The sequence below is a fragment of the Pangasianodon hypophthalmus genome, chromosome 24 (genome assembly GCF_027358585.1).
Source record: "Pangasianodon hypophthalmus isolate fPanHyp1 chromosome 24, fPanHyp1.pri, whole genome shotgun sequence".
In the NCBI taxonomy this organism is placed as follows: Eukaryota; Metazoa; Chordata; class Actinopteri; order Siluriformes; family Pangasiidae; genus Pangasianodon; species Pangasianodon hypophthalmus.
Window position 1 is genome coordinate 18263510 of NC_069733.1, and position 16893 is coordinate 18280402.

Genomic DNA, 16893 nt, shown 5'->3' on the forward strand with positions numbered 1-16893 from the left:
GTGTATTATTTTCGTATAACTGCACAGTCTGGAGTGTGTTATTCCTTACATATCGCGTAAGCCTAGTCTAGTCCACTCCAGAGTATGAAACTGAGAAAATGGAGCAGGAAATGGCCAGTGAATTGATTTTAACAGGCAACTGAAATTTTCTTTTCTTTTTTTTTTTTTAAAACTTTTCGAAAAAAATTTTTTTTTGGATAAACTTCCACTTCTTTACTGTAAGGATAAATAACGCTTCTGTATTTTTATGTTAATTCTTCAGCCTGAATTCAAAATGCGAGTGTTTATTTCAGGGACGGAGAAAAGAACCAGACTTCATTCAGTCAACCTTGATAAAATAAAATATTATGAAGTGTTCAAAAGTGTAACCTGTAAAGAATCCATTGGCCAAATAACCAGTGAATCCAGGTTTTACTTTTGATATTAAAAAAAAAATTGTATGCAAATTACATGTGTTATGTAAAAAAACCTGTTTGGTGTTACAATTACTGGAAGGATGCAGTGATAGCTTTCCAAGTAAAAGGATGTGGGCCTGTCTGTGGTCACGAATATATAAAGGGTGTGTGTGTGTGTGTGTGTGTGTTGGGGTGAGAGCACCAATGACCTCCATCTCCTAATGAATAAACTTTAATGAAGCTTATTTACTTTTTCTCCCAACAAATGCATCATTTTTGTCGTTCCTTTTTCAACAGATTTCATGACTGATCATCGCTGTTGCTGTATCCTAAAGCGCGTTAGCATGACCGTGTACACAACAGGAACTTTTTCACGTGCTCAGGAACTATGAACTAAGTTCCAAGGAAGTTACAGTGCTGTGCAAAATTCTTGGCGCCCTGGGTTTTTTTTTTAGTACAATCTTTGTTACAGATGTTTATTTTCTGACTTCTACATTATTGATTCAGTGCAAAAACATTTTAGATTCCAAACATTAGTTTTCCAGAAACAAAATGAAACGTTACAGAAAAATGTTTGTATGTCAGTAAAGAAAGCAGCAGATTCCATAAGAGACACTTTTCAGATAAAAACATAATGAAGGCTGCTGGGTTTCGCTGCAGAAATAAGAAGCGAGTCGACAGTCAAAGTCTCCAGAAGAACTGTGGCTGCTTCTGCAAGATGCTCAGTAACACTTCCAGCTCATTTCCTTATAAAACTGCACACACTGCACCTCAGATACTGCTTTATTTTTAAAGCGAAGGATCGTCACATTAAAATATCGACTTTGTTTCATTTATTACTGTTTACTGCTCTTTATAGTATTTTTTAAAAATATAGAAACATTTAATTTCATTATTTTTGAAGGCGTCTTTGCTCTACAGCATTTCTTTGCATGTGCCTAAGACTTTTGCACAGTACTGTATGTTTTTGGGTTTTTTTTGTTGTTTTTGTTGTTGTTGTTATTGTTTGTTTGTTTTTGGCTCCAGATTCAGGAAGTATGTGAGTGCTGATTGAATAGCCAACCCTCTTACAACTCCTAAAGTTCGTTTTAAATCTGGCAAAGCTGGTGTTGATTAATTTTCTACAACAGCAGCTCTGACAGTAGAACAGGTTTTTGTCATTGTCATTTCCATAGCAACAGCTCAATCACAGGGAACTAAATATAAATCTACATCTGTATTTCTGTAAAGCTGCTTTGTTACGATGTCTGTTGTTAAGAGCGCTGCATAAATATAACGGAATTGAACTTGTATAGTGGACGCGCCACATAATCAAAGCCTAATAATAAAAAATGTGTCAGTTAATAACCAAAAAAAAAAGCGTAATAGTTGATATGGTGACGCTTTACATAATCTAAACCTAATAAATAAATGAAAAGGCTTGCTGTTATTTAACAAACAAGAACGTGTGCTCGTTGATATGGTGAAGTTTTCCTGAAGTACGCAGACGTTCATTTAGCATTTATTTATGGAAGGAGTCTCCAGTGCAAGTCAGAGGTAAAGCTGTAACTGTTCCCATCTTCAGGACGGAGGAGTTTCTCTGTAACATGACAAGTTTTGTTTGTTTATTTGTTTGTTTTTCCCCTTATCAACTTCAAGAGAGAGAAGAGCGTATGTAAGAACAGGAACTGACTTGTTTCGTGGATGTTCCGTGGCACTAAATGTAACTATAAACGGTTAAAAAGTATTACGTGTTTTTTTTTTTTCTTTATTAAATTAAATTTGTAATCGCTCACGAATTCCTGAAGGAATAGGAAAATAATCACTTGGTAACCGTAACTCCGCTTCTTCACACAGCAAAATGTAGAAACATTTAATTTCATTATTTTTCAAGGCGTCTTTGCTCTACAGCATTTCCATGCATGTGCCTAAGACTTTTGCACACTACTGTATGTATGTATATATATATAATGTATACATATATATAGATAGATAGATAGGAGGAGACGTTAATTGTGTAGCTGTCAGCTGTGCCGTGGTTAACGCGTATGAACACCAGCTCCAGCTCATGATATACTGTCGACCTGCAGCAGATGCTTCATTATAGTAATTTATGGGTTTGCTTATTACAGGGATGGAACTATAATTTCACTCAACCTTCTTCTCTGACTTGTGATTATATGCCTGATTATACAACAATATCAGCATGTTTAACACGAACAATACTGTCAACATGAGCATTTTTTAAACATCACGCTACTTCCCCAGCAAGACGAGGTCACGTATACAGGCAGTGTTTTTGACCAAGCTCCTGTCTGGTGCTCCGGAGATTAATTCAGTCAAGGCGTGTAAGGACAAGTAAAGAGCTAAAGATTTGGATATGATAATATTGCTTACTTTCTACCTGTTTTATTTATATATATATATATATTTATTTTTATGCCAGCTGATAAATTGTTGGAAGCAATCAGGATCACACAACACCCATCTTGTGACTCATTGCTGAACCGAAACTAAACTCGCACAAAGACATGTGACTTCCCGTAAAACAGGAGACAGCGATGGCCAAAAAAAAAAAAAAAAAACACAAAAAAACAAAAAGGAAAAAAAGTGTTGTGGAGGTGCCGTGTGCCAAGGCTGTTGTTTGTATTACAGTGCGCGCTGACACGAACACACAAAAGAGGAAAAATGAGCGATGCATGAAGATATAACGCTTTTATGCCGTGTTTGATAGACTACAACTTGTGCAAATGTCCTGCAAGATCATGAGATGAAAAGTTTAGAAACAATGACCTTCACACCTTTAACCCCTTCTGTCTCAAAAATGTGCAGATTTTACATCTGACAAACCACCAGCACTGAGTGCATATTAATGTCTGTCTGATGCTTTAGACAAACTGGAAGGAAGCAGTGTGTCCTTCACTGAGAACACCATCCTAGATTAAAAGTTTCAAACAAAATGGAGGAAAGAACACTCACAGTGATTTAATTTCATAAACCGTGATGGACTGCACAGTATAGTTTTAATAGAAGAGCTTAGAGTTGGTCATAAAGTCTCATTAATAATCCTGCATTTAAGGCGTCCATAAAAATCTACAAAAAGAAAAACACTATTACACAAAATTAAAACAAAATTATAGTGTGGCACATGCTGTTATAGGAAAATAATCAACTTTGTGGTGTTATCAGTAAGTCTTCTTCCTCACACCACCCTGTCACTGATTATCAAAGTGTTTTATTCCTCTTACACCACAGCACTTCACCAAATATTACAGTTTTCTGTTTAAAAAAGTCATTATTTTTATCTCGTTCCCTGAAACAAGTGAGTTCCTGTTCTCACTTACGTTACAGCAGCTATAAACAGTCGTTCCCTCACCAGCCTCTCTTTTTTTTCCTCTCAAAGACAAAAAAAATGCAGCTTTTTGTCACGTTTCTGAGAAACTGCAAGGTGAACTCCTTTTACAAAGCGCTGACACTGGAGACTCCTTCCATAAATGTTAAAAACAACGTTTCCTTACAGAAAAACGTCACCGTATCAACGATTACACGCTTTCTGTGAATGAGCTGTTACTATAGAAACGATAAGGTATCAGAACGAGCGCATTAATATAAACCTGCGCTAACATCAGAGCTGCTGTTATAGAAGGTGAATCAACCCCTTCTGACCAATCAGAATCCAGAATTCAACATGGAGCGGATCATAAAGCTATAAACTGTTCGTATGTTTCGTATAGAGGATTACAGGTTAATGACGGCTTATACGTGGTTTGTTGATTGAAGAGTGTTTAAAGTGGAATGACCAAATAACATGATGCTGAAGAAAACGTTACGCACGTCGCCATCCGAAGGAGAGATACGACTTTACTTCTCTTGTATGGAACGTTTGGATTATTTCTGTAGGATTTCCTGTAATTTCCTGTTTATTTCCTGTAATTCACATTAAATCAGTTCAGCATGGTCGATGGTTCACAATGAATATTCTTTTTCTTTCATTTTACATGATTGTACAGGACTCTTGTTTCTCTCTCTCTCTCTCTTTCTGTATATATTTTTTTAACGGTTTAATGCAGTGGCTCACAAAGAGCCGCCCACACAAAAATACACACTGATGTTTTTCTGAGCTGGAAAGTAGACACACACACACACACACACACACACACACAATAGCTAAAAGGCAGGCAGGCTAGGTTGTGACCCACGCCTACGTGTGTGTGTACAGTCACAGGAGTGTGTGCCTTGCAGTTGCATAAGAGGTCACGTGGGCGCGGACACACGCCACGCCCTCAGCAGCTGGGAATGCTATCATAGCCGCGTTTAACCCTTCACGAGTCCTGCATGAACAGTGTGTCGAGAATAAAACACACTCGATACCTTTTAAATAGTCTTTACCTGAAACTAACACAAAGGCCACACCTACTTCAGTGAGGCTGACATACAGAGGCCACGCCTACTTCAATCAGGTTTATTGATACAGAGGCCACGCCTCTTTCACAGAGACCGTCATAGATTGGGTGTATGGATCAGTAAAGTAGGTGGGCGTGGCCTCTGTGTAGGTCAGATTAAGTAAAATGAGGCGTGGCCTCTCGCAGATTAGGTGAAAGGAGGTGTGGCCTCTGTCTTATAATCTGAATAAGGAGGCGTGGCCTCTATGCTGGTCAGATTTAGTGAAAGGAGGCGTGGCCTCTGTACAGGTCAGATTTAGTGAAAGGAGGCGTGGCTTCTGTGCAGGTTAGATTTAGTGAAAGGAGGCGTGGCCTCTGTGCAGGTCAGATTTAGTGAAAGGAGGCGTGGCCTCTGTACAGGTCAGATTTAGTGAAAGGAGGCGTGGCTTCTGTACAGGTTAGATTTAGTGAAAGGAGGCGTGGCCTCTGTACAGGTTAGATTTAGTGAAAGGAGGCGTGGTCTTCTATTCCTCAGAGTGACAATTTTTTTATTTCCAATTAAAATGAAATCTTTTGGTCAGTACTGAATCAAACAGTTTTGTGTTTTGTCGTTTTGAATCATCTGCTTTAAATATATCTTTCAGTTTGTTTATAATTTGTAGCGAGATGATCTTAGCGTTGTTTAGGAAGTAGAGACACACCCTGTTACCACACTTATACAGCACTGTTTACTGAAACAACATCCTCCTCATCTCAGCTTTTCCAAAACCGGATTTCCAGACGCCGAGGTATATATATATATCTATATATATATACACACACACAGCAGTGTAAAGTAACGTACAGACGACACACACACACACACACACACACACTCAGCGCTAATCCTACACACTGATCTCACATGCTGCTCATTTAAACGTCATGTGATCTCAGATCAGCGCAGGGATCAGGGAATCCTAGTAAACGCCGTAATGTTGGGGTTTGGACAGATGATACGTCAGGTCTCAAACCTTCCTGCGGGAAAAAAAGGTGGATTTCACAGATAATGAGGGAACGAGAAACTCTGATTAGCAGGTCACACCCCCTCTAACCACACCGTGCTACCCGAGGCCATGTTTTACACAACCAGGAACAGGTGTTCTTCATGAGTGTGTACTTGAAATATGATTATTTATCTCTCTCTCTCTCTCTCTCTCTCTCTCTCTCTCTCTCCTCCCAGGCGGGCACATTTACGGCTATGTTTGGAACGCTTGAAGTCCCTCGTGCCTCTGGGACCAGACTCCAACCGGCACACCACCCTTAGCCTACTAATGAAGGCCAAGGATCACATCAAGGTGTGTGTGTGTGTGTGTGTGAGAGAGAGTGAGTGTGTGTGTGTGTGTCTTACACTGTGACTGCTGACATTATCTAAACAACCAAGAAAGAACAATATGGAATGTACACCGAGCCAAGCGCTCATTAAACAAACTTAATTTATTTATTTTTCAATTATACACTTAATTGCTTGTTTATCCTGCAGCCGGCTGCCACCACGAACTTTGAAATGTGCGAGCGCGAAGGAAGCTGGCAACAAGCTTTTACACTAGCTTGCTTTAAAAAGTTTCTTTTTGAAGTTTTATGTAAATTAGAGCATCGAGAGTGCCGTAAGAAGATCTGCGGGAATATAAGGAAGTTATAAATACATACGGATCAAGGGCAAGAGACAAAGTGTAAACGTTACGTAATGATAATAATCATCGTCTCTTACTGTAAAAAAAAAATTCCAATGCGCACTGTTGGAATCTCGAATGATTACTTGCTTTATAATTCTGACTGAAAATGTTAAAAACAGACAGAGTAGATCTGTCTTTGCGCCTTTGGAGCACCTCCAGCCCTTAGTTACCTGCCTCCTGTGTCTCTGGAGCTTTAACAGAATCTAAACCTGGCCTGCTGAGGGACTCGGGGGTAACGATGGCGTGGAGCCACGCGATATTTCTCAATCTACATCCGACCCAGTCAACTTCCAGAGCGCTAACGACACACACAGCTTCTTCAGAATGGCTATTTACTAATTATTACAAAGCATTATTTAATCTTTAACATCTTCTTTTTTCACATCTGTCACATGTATACCACTGTAAGGAATAAAACACTCAAGCTGTTATAGGAACATTGATTATTTTCCCGTAACAGCACGTCCTGAAGTGTTTTATTCCTCTTAGACCACAGCAATTTGTCGACGCTAACAAATTTTTCTCTTATTAAAGCACGACACTTTCTAATGCTTTCTAATTTACGGTTACATTTAACGTTGTGGAACGTCCATGAAACAAGTTCAAGACTTCCGATTCATTTTTTTTTTACAGCAGCTGTAAACGGTCGTTCCCACACCAGTCTCTTTTTTTTTCTCTCTCTCTCTCTCTCGAAGATAAAAAAAACACAGCTTGTCATGTTACCGAGAAACCGCCAGAAAAACCGTAAACTCCTCTGTCCTTAAGATTTCGGAAAACTTAAAGTTACAGCTTCACCTCTGACCATTACAAAGCGCTGACACTGGAGACTCCTTCCGTAAATGTTAAATAAACATTGACAGTCAAGTCCGTAAGTATTTGGACAGTGAGACAGTTTTCGTAATGTTGCCTCTGTACACCACCACAATGGATTTGAAATGAAGCAATCAAGATGCGATTGAAGTGAAGACTTTCAGCTTTAATTCGAGGGGTTTAACAAAAATACTGCATTAACTGTTTAGGAATTACAGCCATTTTTAATAGAGTTGCTTCATTTTCACATCTGCTTATCTGTCAAGTGTCTAATTACTTTTGAGCGTGTGAAAATGGCTGTAATTCCTAAACAGTTAATGCAGTATTTTTTGTTAAACCCCTTGAATTAAAGCTGAAAGTCTTCACTTCAATCGCATCTTGACTGCTTCATTTCAAATCCATTGTGGTGGCGTACAGAGGCAACATTACAAAAATTGTGTCACTGTCCAAATACTTACGGACCTTACCGTTACGTGAGGCGTCCGCCGTACGAGTCTCTGTGAATGAGCTGTTGCTATAGAAACGATAACGTATCAGAACGAGCGCATTAATATTAATAAACCTGCACTACTGTCAGAGCTGCTGTAATAGACAATGAATCAGAATTCAACCTGTGTGTGTGTGTGTGTGTGTGTGTGTGTGTGTGTGTGTGTGTGTAGAGGTTGGAGGATAGCGAGAGGAAGGCACAGCACACAATAGATCAGCTGCAGCGGGAGCAGAGGCACCTGCGCAGACGGCTGGAGCAGCTGGGAGTGGAGCGCACGCGCATGGACAGCATGGGGTCCACCTTCTCATCAGACAAATCCGACTCTGACCAAGGTACGCACACACACACACACACACACACACACACGTACACTCGACACTCCCGCTCTCGTTCTGTGATTAACTGTGTTTTATATACGTTTTGCTCTCGCCTTCAGACAGAGTGTCGGACCTCCTCAGTGTACGTGCTTTACGGCGTTAATGCGTTCACTCTGACACACACATCACCTCACCTCAGATGTTCCGTGCGCTGGTGTGAACGCATTAACACCGTGTAGCACTCACACTCGTGGTGTAGCGTTCACACCACGCACCTCTAGTGACCTGTTGATTCAGTGTCAAGGATTTTGTTCAACCTTTTATTGTTTCATTTACGCCGAGCATTCTGGCTTCTCAGCTTTTTATCGCCGTGATTTAAAATAAATTTCATACAATAATGTATTATATCGATCCTACTGCGTTCCAATTCGTCCTCTCACCGACTTCCTCGAAAGCGTGTGACACAAGGGTACTAAACTGTATCTTTTTGTACCTTTTAATGTCCATCTTCTACCTGGAAATGTGGATACTTTAGTTTACTTTAGTGTGAATTAACTTAAAATACTGTACATATTTGGACTTTAATTACTTTTTTAGAGTAAGGCATTACATGCTCGTTTCAGGAACGGTACAGTTTAGCACGCTATATATATATATATTTTTTTCTGAGAGTGCACATCGCATGAGGACGAGAGTGCGGCATGAACGTTTCCAATCGGCAACAAAAGCAGCATAGTCGATATAATGATTGTGTTTCCAAGTCAAAAAACAAACAATATCCCAAAACACTTATCAAATATCGAGTCCTAAATTACGAATCCAGAATTTTAAAAAAAGTTGTCAAGGTTTGGGAGACACAGAAAAATCCGTAAAGTCCATTTGGGGTCGTTTTGAAAACTCCTGCCCTCATATTTTATAAATATGTCTTGAAAAGGAAGTAAAATTAATTTCACAGGTAAAGGTGTCCCTGGCTCTAAAACAGCTAAGATCCCTTCATCTAGTGAACTTCACTAGGGCTGATTTATAGATTTAGCAAACAGGTAATGAACTCTTTCCAGGATTCCACCAACTGAAGTGATCAAGTTATTAGATGCATCAGGATTCTCTCTTGAATGTACAGAACATCATAATCTGACTTTTTACATAGATATTTCCCTCAAACGTGGCTATGAAGTAGTGCTGGGCAATATGAGGATATAATATTGATATTGTGAGAAATTATGTCATAGACTTTTCTGTAGAAAATTTGCAGCATATACAGTTCTGTGCAAAAGTCTTAGGCACATGCAAAGAAATGCTGTAGAGCAAAGACGCCTTCAAAAATAATGAAATTAAATGTTTCTACATTACAAAAATCCTATAAAGAGCAATAAACAGTAATAAATGAAACAAAGTCAATATTTTAATGTGATGACCCTTTGCTTTAAAAATAAATAAAGCAGTATCTGAGGTGCAGTGTGTGCAGTTTTATAAGGAAATGAGCTGGAAGTGTTACTGAGCATCTTGCAGAAGCAGCCACAGTTCTTCTGGAGACTTTGACTGTCGACTCGCTTCTTATTTCTGCAGCGAAACCCAGCAGCCTTCATTCTGTTTTTAATCTGAAAAGTGTCTCTTATGGAATCTGCTGCTTTCTTTACTGACATACAAACATGTTTCTGGAACATTTCATTTTGCGCTGGAAAACTAATGTTTGGAATCTAAAATGTTTTTGCACTGAATCAATAATGTAGAAGTCAGAAAATAAACATCTATAACAAAGATTGTAAAAAAAAAATTGAGTGCCAAGACTTTTGCACAGTACTGTGTATATATATATATATATATTAGTTTTTTTTTTTAAATAATATTTTATAAATAATTACAAACTGACTGGAAGCAGCTGAAATTTTGAATCTTGATAATTGTTTTAAAAAAAATTTAAATATAAAAAAAAAAAAATCATGTTTTTAAATGGAAGTTTGTGAGAAAATGTATATATGCGTATCATTGAAATGCCTTCCGTAATCGTGATGTGATATTTTGATGCCGAGCTTAAATACTTAAGAGTGTGTGTGTGTGTGTGTGTGTGTGTGCGTTTGCGGTACAGAAGAGCTGGACGTGGACGTGGACGTGGACGTGGAGGGTACGGACTACCTGCTGGGCGATCTGGAGTGGAGCACCAGCAGCGTGAGCGACTCAGACGAGCGAGGCAGCCTGAGGAGCAGCTGCAGTGACGAGGGCTACTCCAGCCACGCCAGCCTGCGCCGCCTCGCCACCACTCAGGAGAAAACTCTAAGTCTATAAGAGCACACCCACTCCCACCTGACCTCCATCTCCACCACCACCTCCACCACTCACTCACTCACTCGATCGATCGATCTCCAGCGCCGGAGCGCGACGACGTGAACTGCGATCCGACGTACGGAACGTTCCAGAATAAGAGCGCTCGCGTGCTCTCTTGCTCTGTGACGCCTCGTACATACGATCCAGACCAAAACGAAGGCTTCTTCTCCAAGAAGGAAGAAAATGACGCAGTCTCACGTATCCGCTCCTCCTACACCTTCCTACCTTCACCGTCCAATCAGCCTCCAAGGACGTCCGTCTAGTCGTCCAATCAGATCCTCCCTACCTCGCTTTTGTCCTCTGCTCCTCGTCCTCCGACAACAAACACGTGTTCTTATCGTACCAGAGAATGTTTCTCATTACCACGCCCACTGCCTACGCCGACTCTCCTCCGCCTTCCATCATCCACCAATCAGATCAGGACGTTCCAGACACAGGGCTAGGTCACCTGACCGGTCAGCTGACCTATCACAGCATGGAATTTTGCACTTAAAAGCAGCCTCTCGGTGTGAGCCGGCCCCCTTCGCCGCAGATCCGTGAGCGACGTATGTTTTATTTCCCGAGATCAGCGCCAGAAGGTCGGCTTTTACCAAAGATCACACAGCAGGAATGTTTTTGTTTAGTTTTTTTTTTATTTTTTGTTTTTTCCTCGTGTCACAAAAAAATACAGCAGCAACAACAACAAAAAATAAAAAGAAAGGTGTACCGTCATCGTTCTCGTCGTCATCATCGTTGTCATCGCGATCGACTTCTCGCTCCTCTGCTCTCCAGAGGGATCGCAGCTACTCTAGTTCCAGTATCAGGTGTAGTCTTTAAGCTAGTCTTAAATTAAGATAATAATCTTCCTGCACTGTCCCAGTGTCCGAACCCTGACCCCACTCCCAAAACCACCACCGAGCCGTGGGACGGTTACCTAGCAACGATGTGATGTGATGTCATTCTCCTCAACAACCACTACTGCTCGACTACTGCTGGTGGAGGAGTACAGCGAGACTTTGTTTTCTCTCTCAATCAATCAAACCTTGCTAGCACGGCTGGACGCGAATATCCGATATCAGCGCTCACTCGTTTAGCGCCGTTTGTTCAAGGAGCTCGGGATCGAGGGTAAGCGGTTGGTATCGAAAACCGAATGTAACTAACGTCAAGCAGGGACACATCGTTTAAAAAAAAAAAAAAAAAAAAAAAAAAAAATGGACTTCGCAAGGAGACATCATCGGGACGTTTCGGTGCTGCTGATGACGTGGCACCTCGATATATATTTTTTTCTTTTCTTTTTGTTTTTTTGTTTCGACGTGAGGAACGTGTCGCATCGCAGCATGAGATTGTCGCGGGACTGACGGGTGGGTGAAAAATGAGAAATCTGTATTTGTGTCGTTCCATCTCTTCCTCTCTGGTCTAAGGACAGTGGCTGCGAGTGTGTATTTTGTATTTTATTGTGTGTTGTTTTTATTTTTTTTTCTCCCCCGTAAAAAGAGGAAATAAGGAAGTAAGCACATTCCACTACCAAACAGGAAGTCAGTTAGCATTATTATAATAAGGTGCTCGGAATTATGGGAAGGCGATAAAAAAGGGCTTTGGTTTTGAACCGACAGGGCTGACCTTCTTTCTCTGTGTGTGTGTGTGTGTGTGTGTGTGTGTGAGAGAGTGAGTGTGAGAGAGTGTGTGTGAGTGTGTGTTCGCACGCCTGCCGTCCTTCTCTGCCGAGACGCTGAAACTGTTTATCTTTTCAACATCGCATTTTATGTATATAGTTTACAGAAATATATCTATCTATACATCTATACGTATCACAAAGTATTTATTTAATCCAAATATATGTCACAGATAAATATATAAGTTTATATATATATATATATATATATATATATATATATATATATATATATATATATATATATGTATATATATAAAACAAAAAAAAAAGAGAAGAGTCTATTTAAAGTCGTATTTTCCTTAGTGGCTTGAGTTATCCCAGTGGGTTTTATTTTTATTTTTTTATTTTTCTCTCTCGTTCTAAACGTGTAGTTTTATTTGCACAGATTATCTACAGTGTATATGGACATGGATTTAGAGCTCTGTTGTATTTAGGCTATTTGTGTACATCCTGAAATGACCTTGTGCTGTTATGGCTGTTAAATGTGTTCGATTCTTTCCTTTCATTTGCAGATATGAAAAATTTATCTAAATATAAATAAATATATATATATTGAGAAAGAGAAATAAATGTGCATAAAATGTGACAGAATGGAAAAAAGTGCGTAAAGGGAAAGTAGTTTGTTTGGTGACGTCGTAGCGATGGTAGTCAGGGAAAAGCATGTCGCCTGATTCGGAAACGAATTAAACGTACGAGATGCGCGTAAAGCTTCAGAGTTGTCTGAATGTAGATGTAGATTTTATTTATTTTTTACTAGTGCAGCTCAAAGATGAGACAAAACCACGGAAAACCTTAGCGAGCTGAAAGAAATGCACCAAAAAAAAAAACTTTAAACAAATAAAATAAACAAACTTTTTAAAAAAAAAAATATATATATATATGTAGGATTGTTTAATATGTGGAATTTTGAATCACTTTAAAAATCAGCCCCGCCTTTCCCCCAAAAAAAAAAAAAAAAAATGTAGCGTGTTTGAGATGTAGCGCCGAGACGAGACATGATTGTTGGACTGGGAAGGGGTTTGGGTTTGTGTGTGTGTGTGTGTTTGTATTTTCACTCGTGTATGTGTGTGTGTGTGTGTGTGTGTGTGTGGGGTCACTGTCTACAGACGGAGAGAAAGGGTTTCGGACGAGGGTTTCGTTTTTGGCGATGCCGGGTTCTTCGAAGCTGTTTGTATGGATCTGCTTTTGTCTTGATTTTATTTGTTACGAGTGAAAGGTACAAAGTCCATTTCCTTCCCAACGTGTCTAAGAACTGGTGTAATAATAGTGGTTCTACACACACACACACACACACACACACACACACACACACACACACACACACACACTTAAACCCACCCTGCCTTTTGATGACTCCTTTATCCTTTATTGTACTTTATTTGTGATGTGTGTGAGCGTTTCGTCTCTCTGCCCTCCTTCAACACCAGCGCAGAGAGGAAAAAAAATAAAACTCTGGAACATTCTGTGAAAGACTAAAAAAAAAAAAAAAAAAAAAAAAAGGGCGCGTTTGAGTAACGCAGGCTTTTACACCCATCTGTGCAGATTTGCGAATCATAATCATTAGCTGAAATGCACAGGATTTGCACAAACGCCCTGCGTGGCTCGAGCGCGCCCCGGGGTGCTGACACACACTCGTGGTTTTGCTCGAGAACAAACCCCCTTTTTTTTTTTTAATCCTTTTTTTTTTTTTTTTCTTGTTTTTGAAATCCTGTGCCACCTTCAACCCTGCAGCTAACGTCCAGGGGCCGTGATGGATGTTTGCACTCCTTCGATGTGTACATGTACGGGGGTTGTGAACTCTTAATACCAAAATGGCTAAAGCCTTAACGACGTGCAGACGTACGGACATTTAAAAAAACAAACAAAAAAACAATGTATGTACGATCTGTTTTGGAAAGCAAACCCATCGCAAAGTCATTCCCACTGATTGTGACTGTGTCTCAGGTGTGTTCTCCTACTAACCAGACACACACTTTAAAAAAGCTACTGCCTCTAGGACAGCTACATGTCTGTTTTTTTGGGGTTTTTTTTGCGTTCTATCGAAATTAAAATGGGACGTTTTTAACGCTGTTACTTTGTTTGAAACAACAACAACAACAAAAAAAAAAAATAGAAAACGCGGGCTGTTTGGATGTTGCCTACTCAGTTGTGGTCAAAACCGAATGGAGAAGAAAAACATCAGCAACAATATGTACATGTATTGAGTTTGTTACTCTTTGCTAGTAACATCTGAAATAAAAAACAAAGCAAAACACCACACATTGACTTGTTTGTATGTTTTTTTTAAATACCTAAAAGAAAGAGGATGTCTCATTTTAATAACGGAAGCGTAAAATGTAAATCAGGGACTGTGTTTGAGAAAATTCACATATCAGGAATGTTTCTGAATTCCTGAAATATTCATTTATCTTATTTTAACTACATTTTAAGCTCAGAAACCCCAAACTGGTAGATAATCGGTTACCTAGCAACCGACAACTAGGTAGTTACCGTTATACCTAAATCGAACAGCACAAATTCGAGTTGCATTTAATCAGAAGTGTCTCCGTATCTGAAATATAATCCACGTATTAAAGATGTAAACGCTGTTATTTCAAGCCGCATGCATGTAGTAGGGAGACTTTAAGATTCTTACGTGATATTCAGACAGATAAAGTCGTAGCAATCGAAAAGAAATTCATTGGTCTGTGCGACTCGTGTGAGTGTTTTGTTATTGAAACACTGTATTGTACTACAGCGCTGTTTAATTCTGGATTTTCTGACAGTAGCGTAGCTGCAACTCACCGGTTTATATTAAAGCGCTCGTTCTAATACGTTATCGTTTCTATAGTAACAGCTCATTCACAGGGACGTATACGGTTGACGCGTCACAAACGGATTTTTAAAAATCGCTGATACTGTGAAGTTATTTCACATTTATGGAAGGAGTCTCCAGTGTCAGTGCTTTGTAACCGTCAGAGGTAAAGCTGTAACTACGTTTTCTGACATCTTCAGGACAGACGAGTTTACGCTTTTTTGCGGTTTCTCTGTGACAAGTTTTTTTTTTTGTCTGATTAACTCGAAGAGAGAAGAAAGAGAGGTTGGTGAGGGAATGTTTATAGATGCTATAACGTAAGTGAGAACAGGAACAAACCCGTCTCACAGATGTTCCACAACATTAAACGTAACTATAAATGGATAAAAAGTATGGCGTCCATGTATTTTTTTTTAAATAAATGAAAATCGTATTCATTGGCGAATTGCTGTGGTGTAAGAGGAATAAAACACTGCGGGGTGATAACAGTAACTCCGCTTCATTACGCTGCTGCATCGTTGATTATTTTCCTGTAACAGCGTTTTATTCCTTACATAGATTACATGTCCTAAATACTGCAGTTGCCATGGTTACTTAACCGATTGGATGTTTCAGTATATACAGCCCCAGGCGTTTAGCTCTGAGAGCTGGTTGGATGACGAGCTCCTCTTCACTTTGATCTCGTGCTGGAGAAAGATGGCGCGCTCCACCAGGCTCGCCACTGCAATCTGGACCGGGACAGACAGCGAGTCTTAATCACGACACACCGGCAGTAAGCAGATGAGTGGAGAGAGGGATGAGAGGGAGAGAAAGAGGAGGAGATAGAGAGGTGGATGGGTTTGTAAAGCTGTCCGTAACCCTTAATGGGCCTGAATGGTGAAAGGAGATGCCCTCTGTTAGCAATCAATAACCTGAAGAGAGGAAGGATGGAGAGAACCATGAGACCTTTTTACAAAGATAAGTGATGGAAAGGGTTGATCGTTATCCTAATGCTAAGGTTCGCTTAGCCCTTTCCTGATCTCTGCTTTTCACTCCATCTGTACAGAAGTGTAGCTACAGGACAGGTTTCAGGAAACCTCCTGAAGGCCGACACAAAAGTCCATGAAAATGTCAAATCTCGAAGTGCAGAACTCCCCCAAAAACCTCTGATGGCCCCATCTCGCATCGCATGTAGGACTTTCGCAAGTTTCTTTTCAATTGTCGTTGTTGCTTTTCAAAATGAAGAGATCTTACCTGTCTGGAAACCAGTAAAGAAACAAGAGGAAGCAGAGCTGTGGTAAGAGGTAGAGACAATCTAATTAACAAAATAATTTAGGAGAACAGCATCGTTCACACGTTCGCTGCGTATCTTATGAACATCTGGAGGATTTCAAACAACTTTCAGTAAACAGCGCGTCAGAGCCAAACATCAGGTCCATCAGGTTTCCAAATCGAACTGTAAAATGTTTAGCGATTTCATGCTCAGCGATGTTAGACATACTGACGAGCTCTGTCTCTCTGTCTCTCTCTCTTTAGAATCCTTTGTCGTGATTGTTGTCGTGATCCGTGGCTCACATCTAAAACTCTGACCTTACACTCAAAAGTGTATATTTATGTAAAAAACCCAGAAGACTGGCACGTGATTCAAGACACAACACTGGTGTGTTTAGCGGCAGCAGATGGACAGGGAAATTTGTCCTTTTTTTTTTTTTGGCTGAAGTACGCTACTGCAGTGCAGGATAACGAAAAAGACAAAAAAAAAAAAAGCATGTATTCATTTAAACGTGGCTTGTCTGAATGAGACTCACGGAAACATTAGTCCACTGAATCTGTCTTTAATATTTCTAAAATTAATTTGTAAAATAAAAACAAAAGAGGAGATTGTCAGTTTCTTTCGCAACACAATTTGTAAATCATGCGACCCCACATGGGGTTTGGGAAACTCTGTAGGCCATAATGCTGTAGGCCATAATGTAACGTAACGCTAGCTCAACATCATTCTGGCAGTCAAGCAGCTAGCTAGCTGGAGCATGTAATTTTAATCATTTAGCTAGCTTTC

The 16893-nt window shown here is 39.9% G+C and overlaps 1 protein-coding gene across 2 annotated transcripts in view; it reads left to right on the forward strand.

The window, feature by feature from the left end:
• mxd1 (MAX dimerization protein 1) overlaps positions 1–14320 on the forward strand; it is a 44719-nt gene extending 30399 nt beyond the window's left edge. Inside the window, exons 4-6 of one of the 2 annotated variants that reach the window (XM_034299206.2) lie at positions 5979–6093; positions 7941–8100; positions 10175–14320. In XM_034299206.2, the coding sequence (XP_034155097.1) occupies positions 5979–6093; positions 7941–8100; positions 10175–10368 (469 nt within the window). In that variant the 3' untranslated portion in view covers positions 10369–14320. Of the gene's footprint in view, positions 1–5978; positions 6094–7940; positions 8101–10171 lie in introns of both variants that reach the window. The other variant, XM_034299205.2, reaches the window with a different exon arrangement.
• Positions 14321–16893: the final 2573 nt, after the last annotated feature.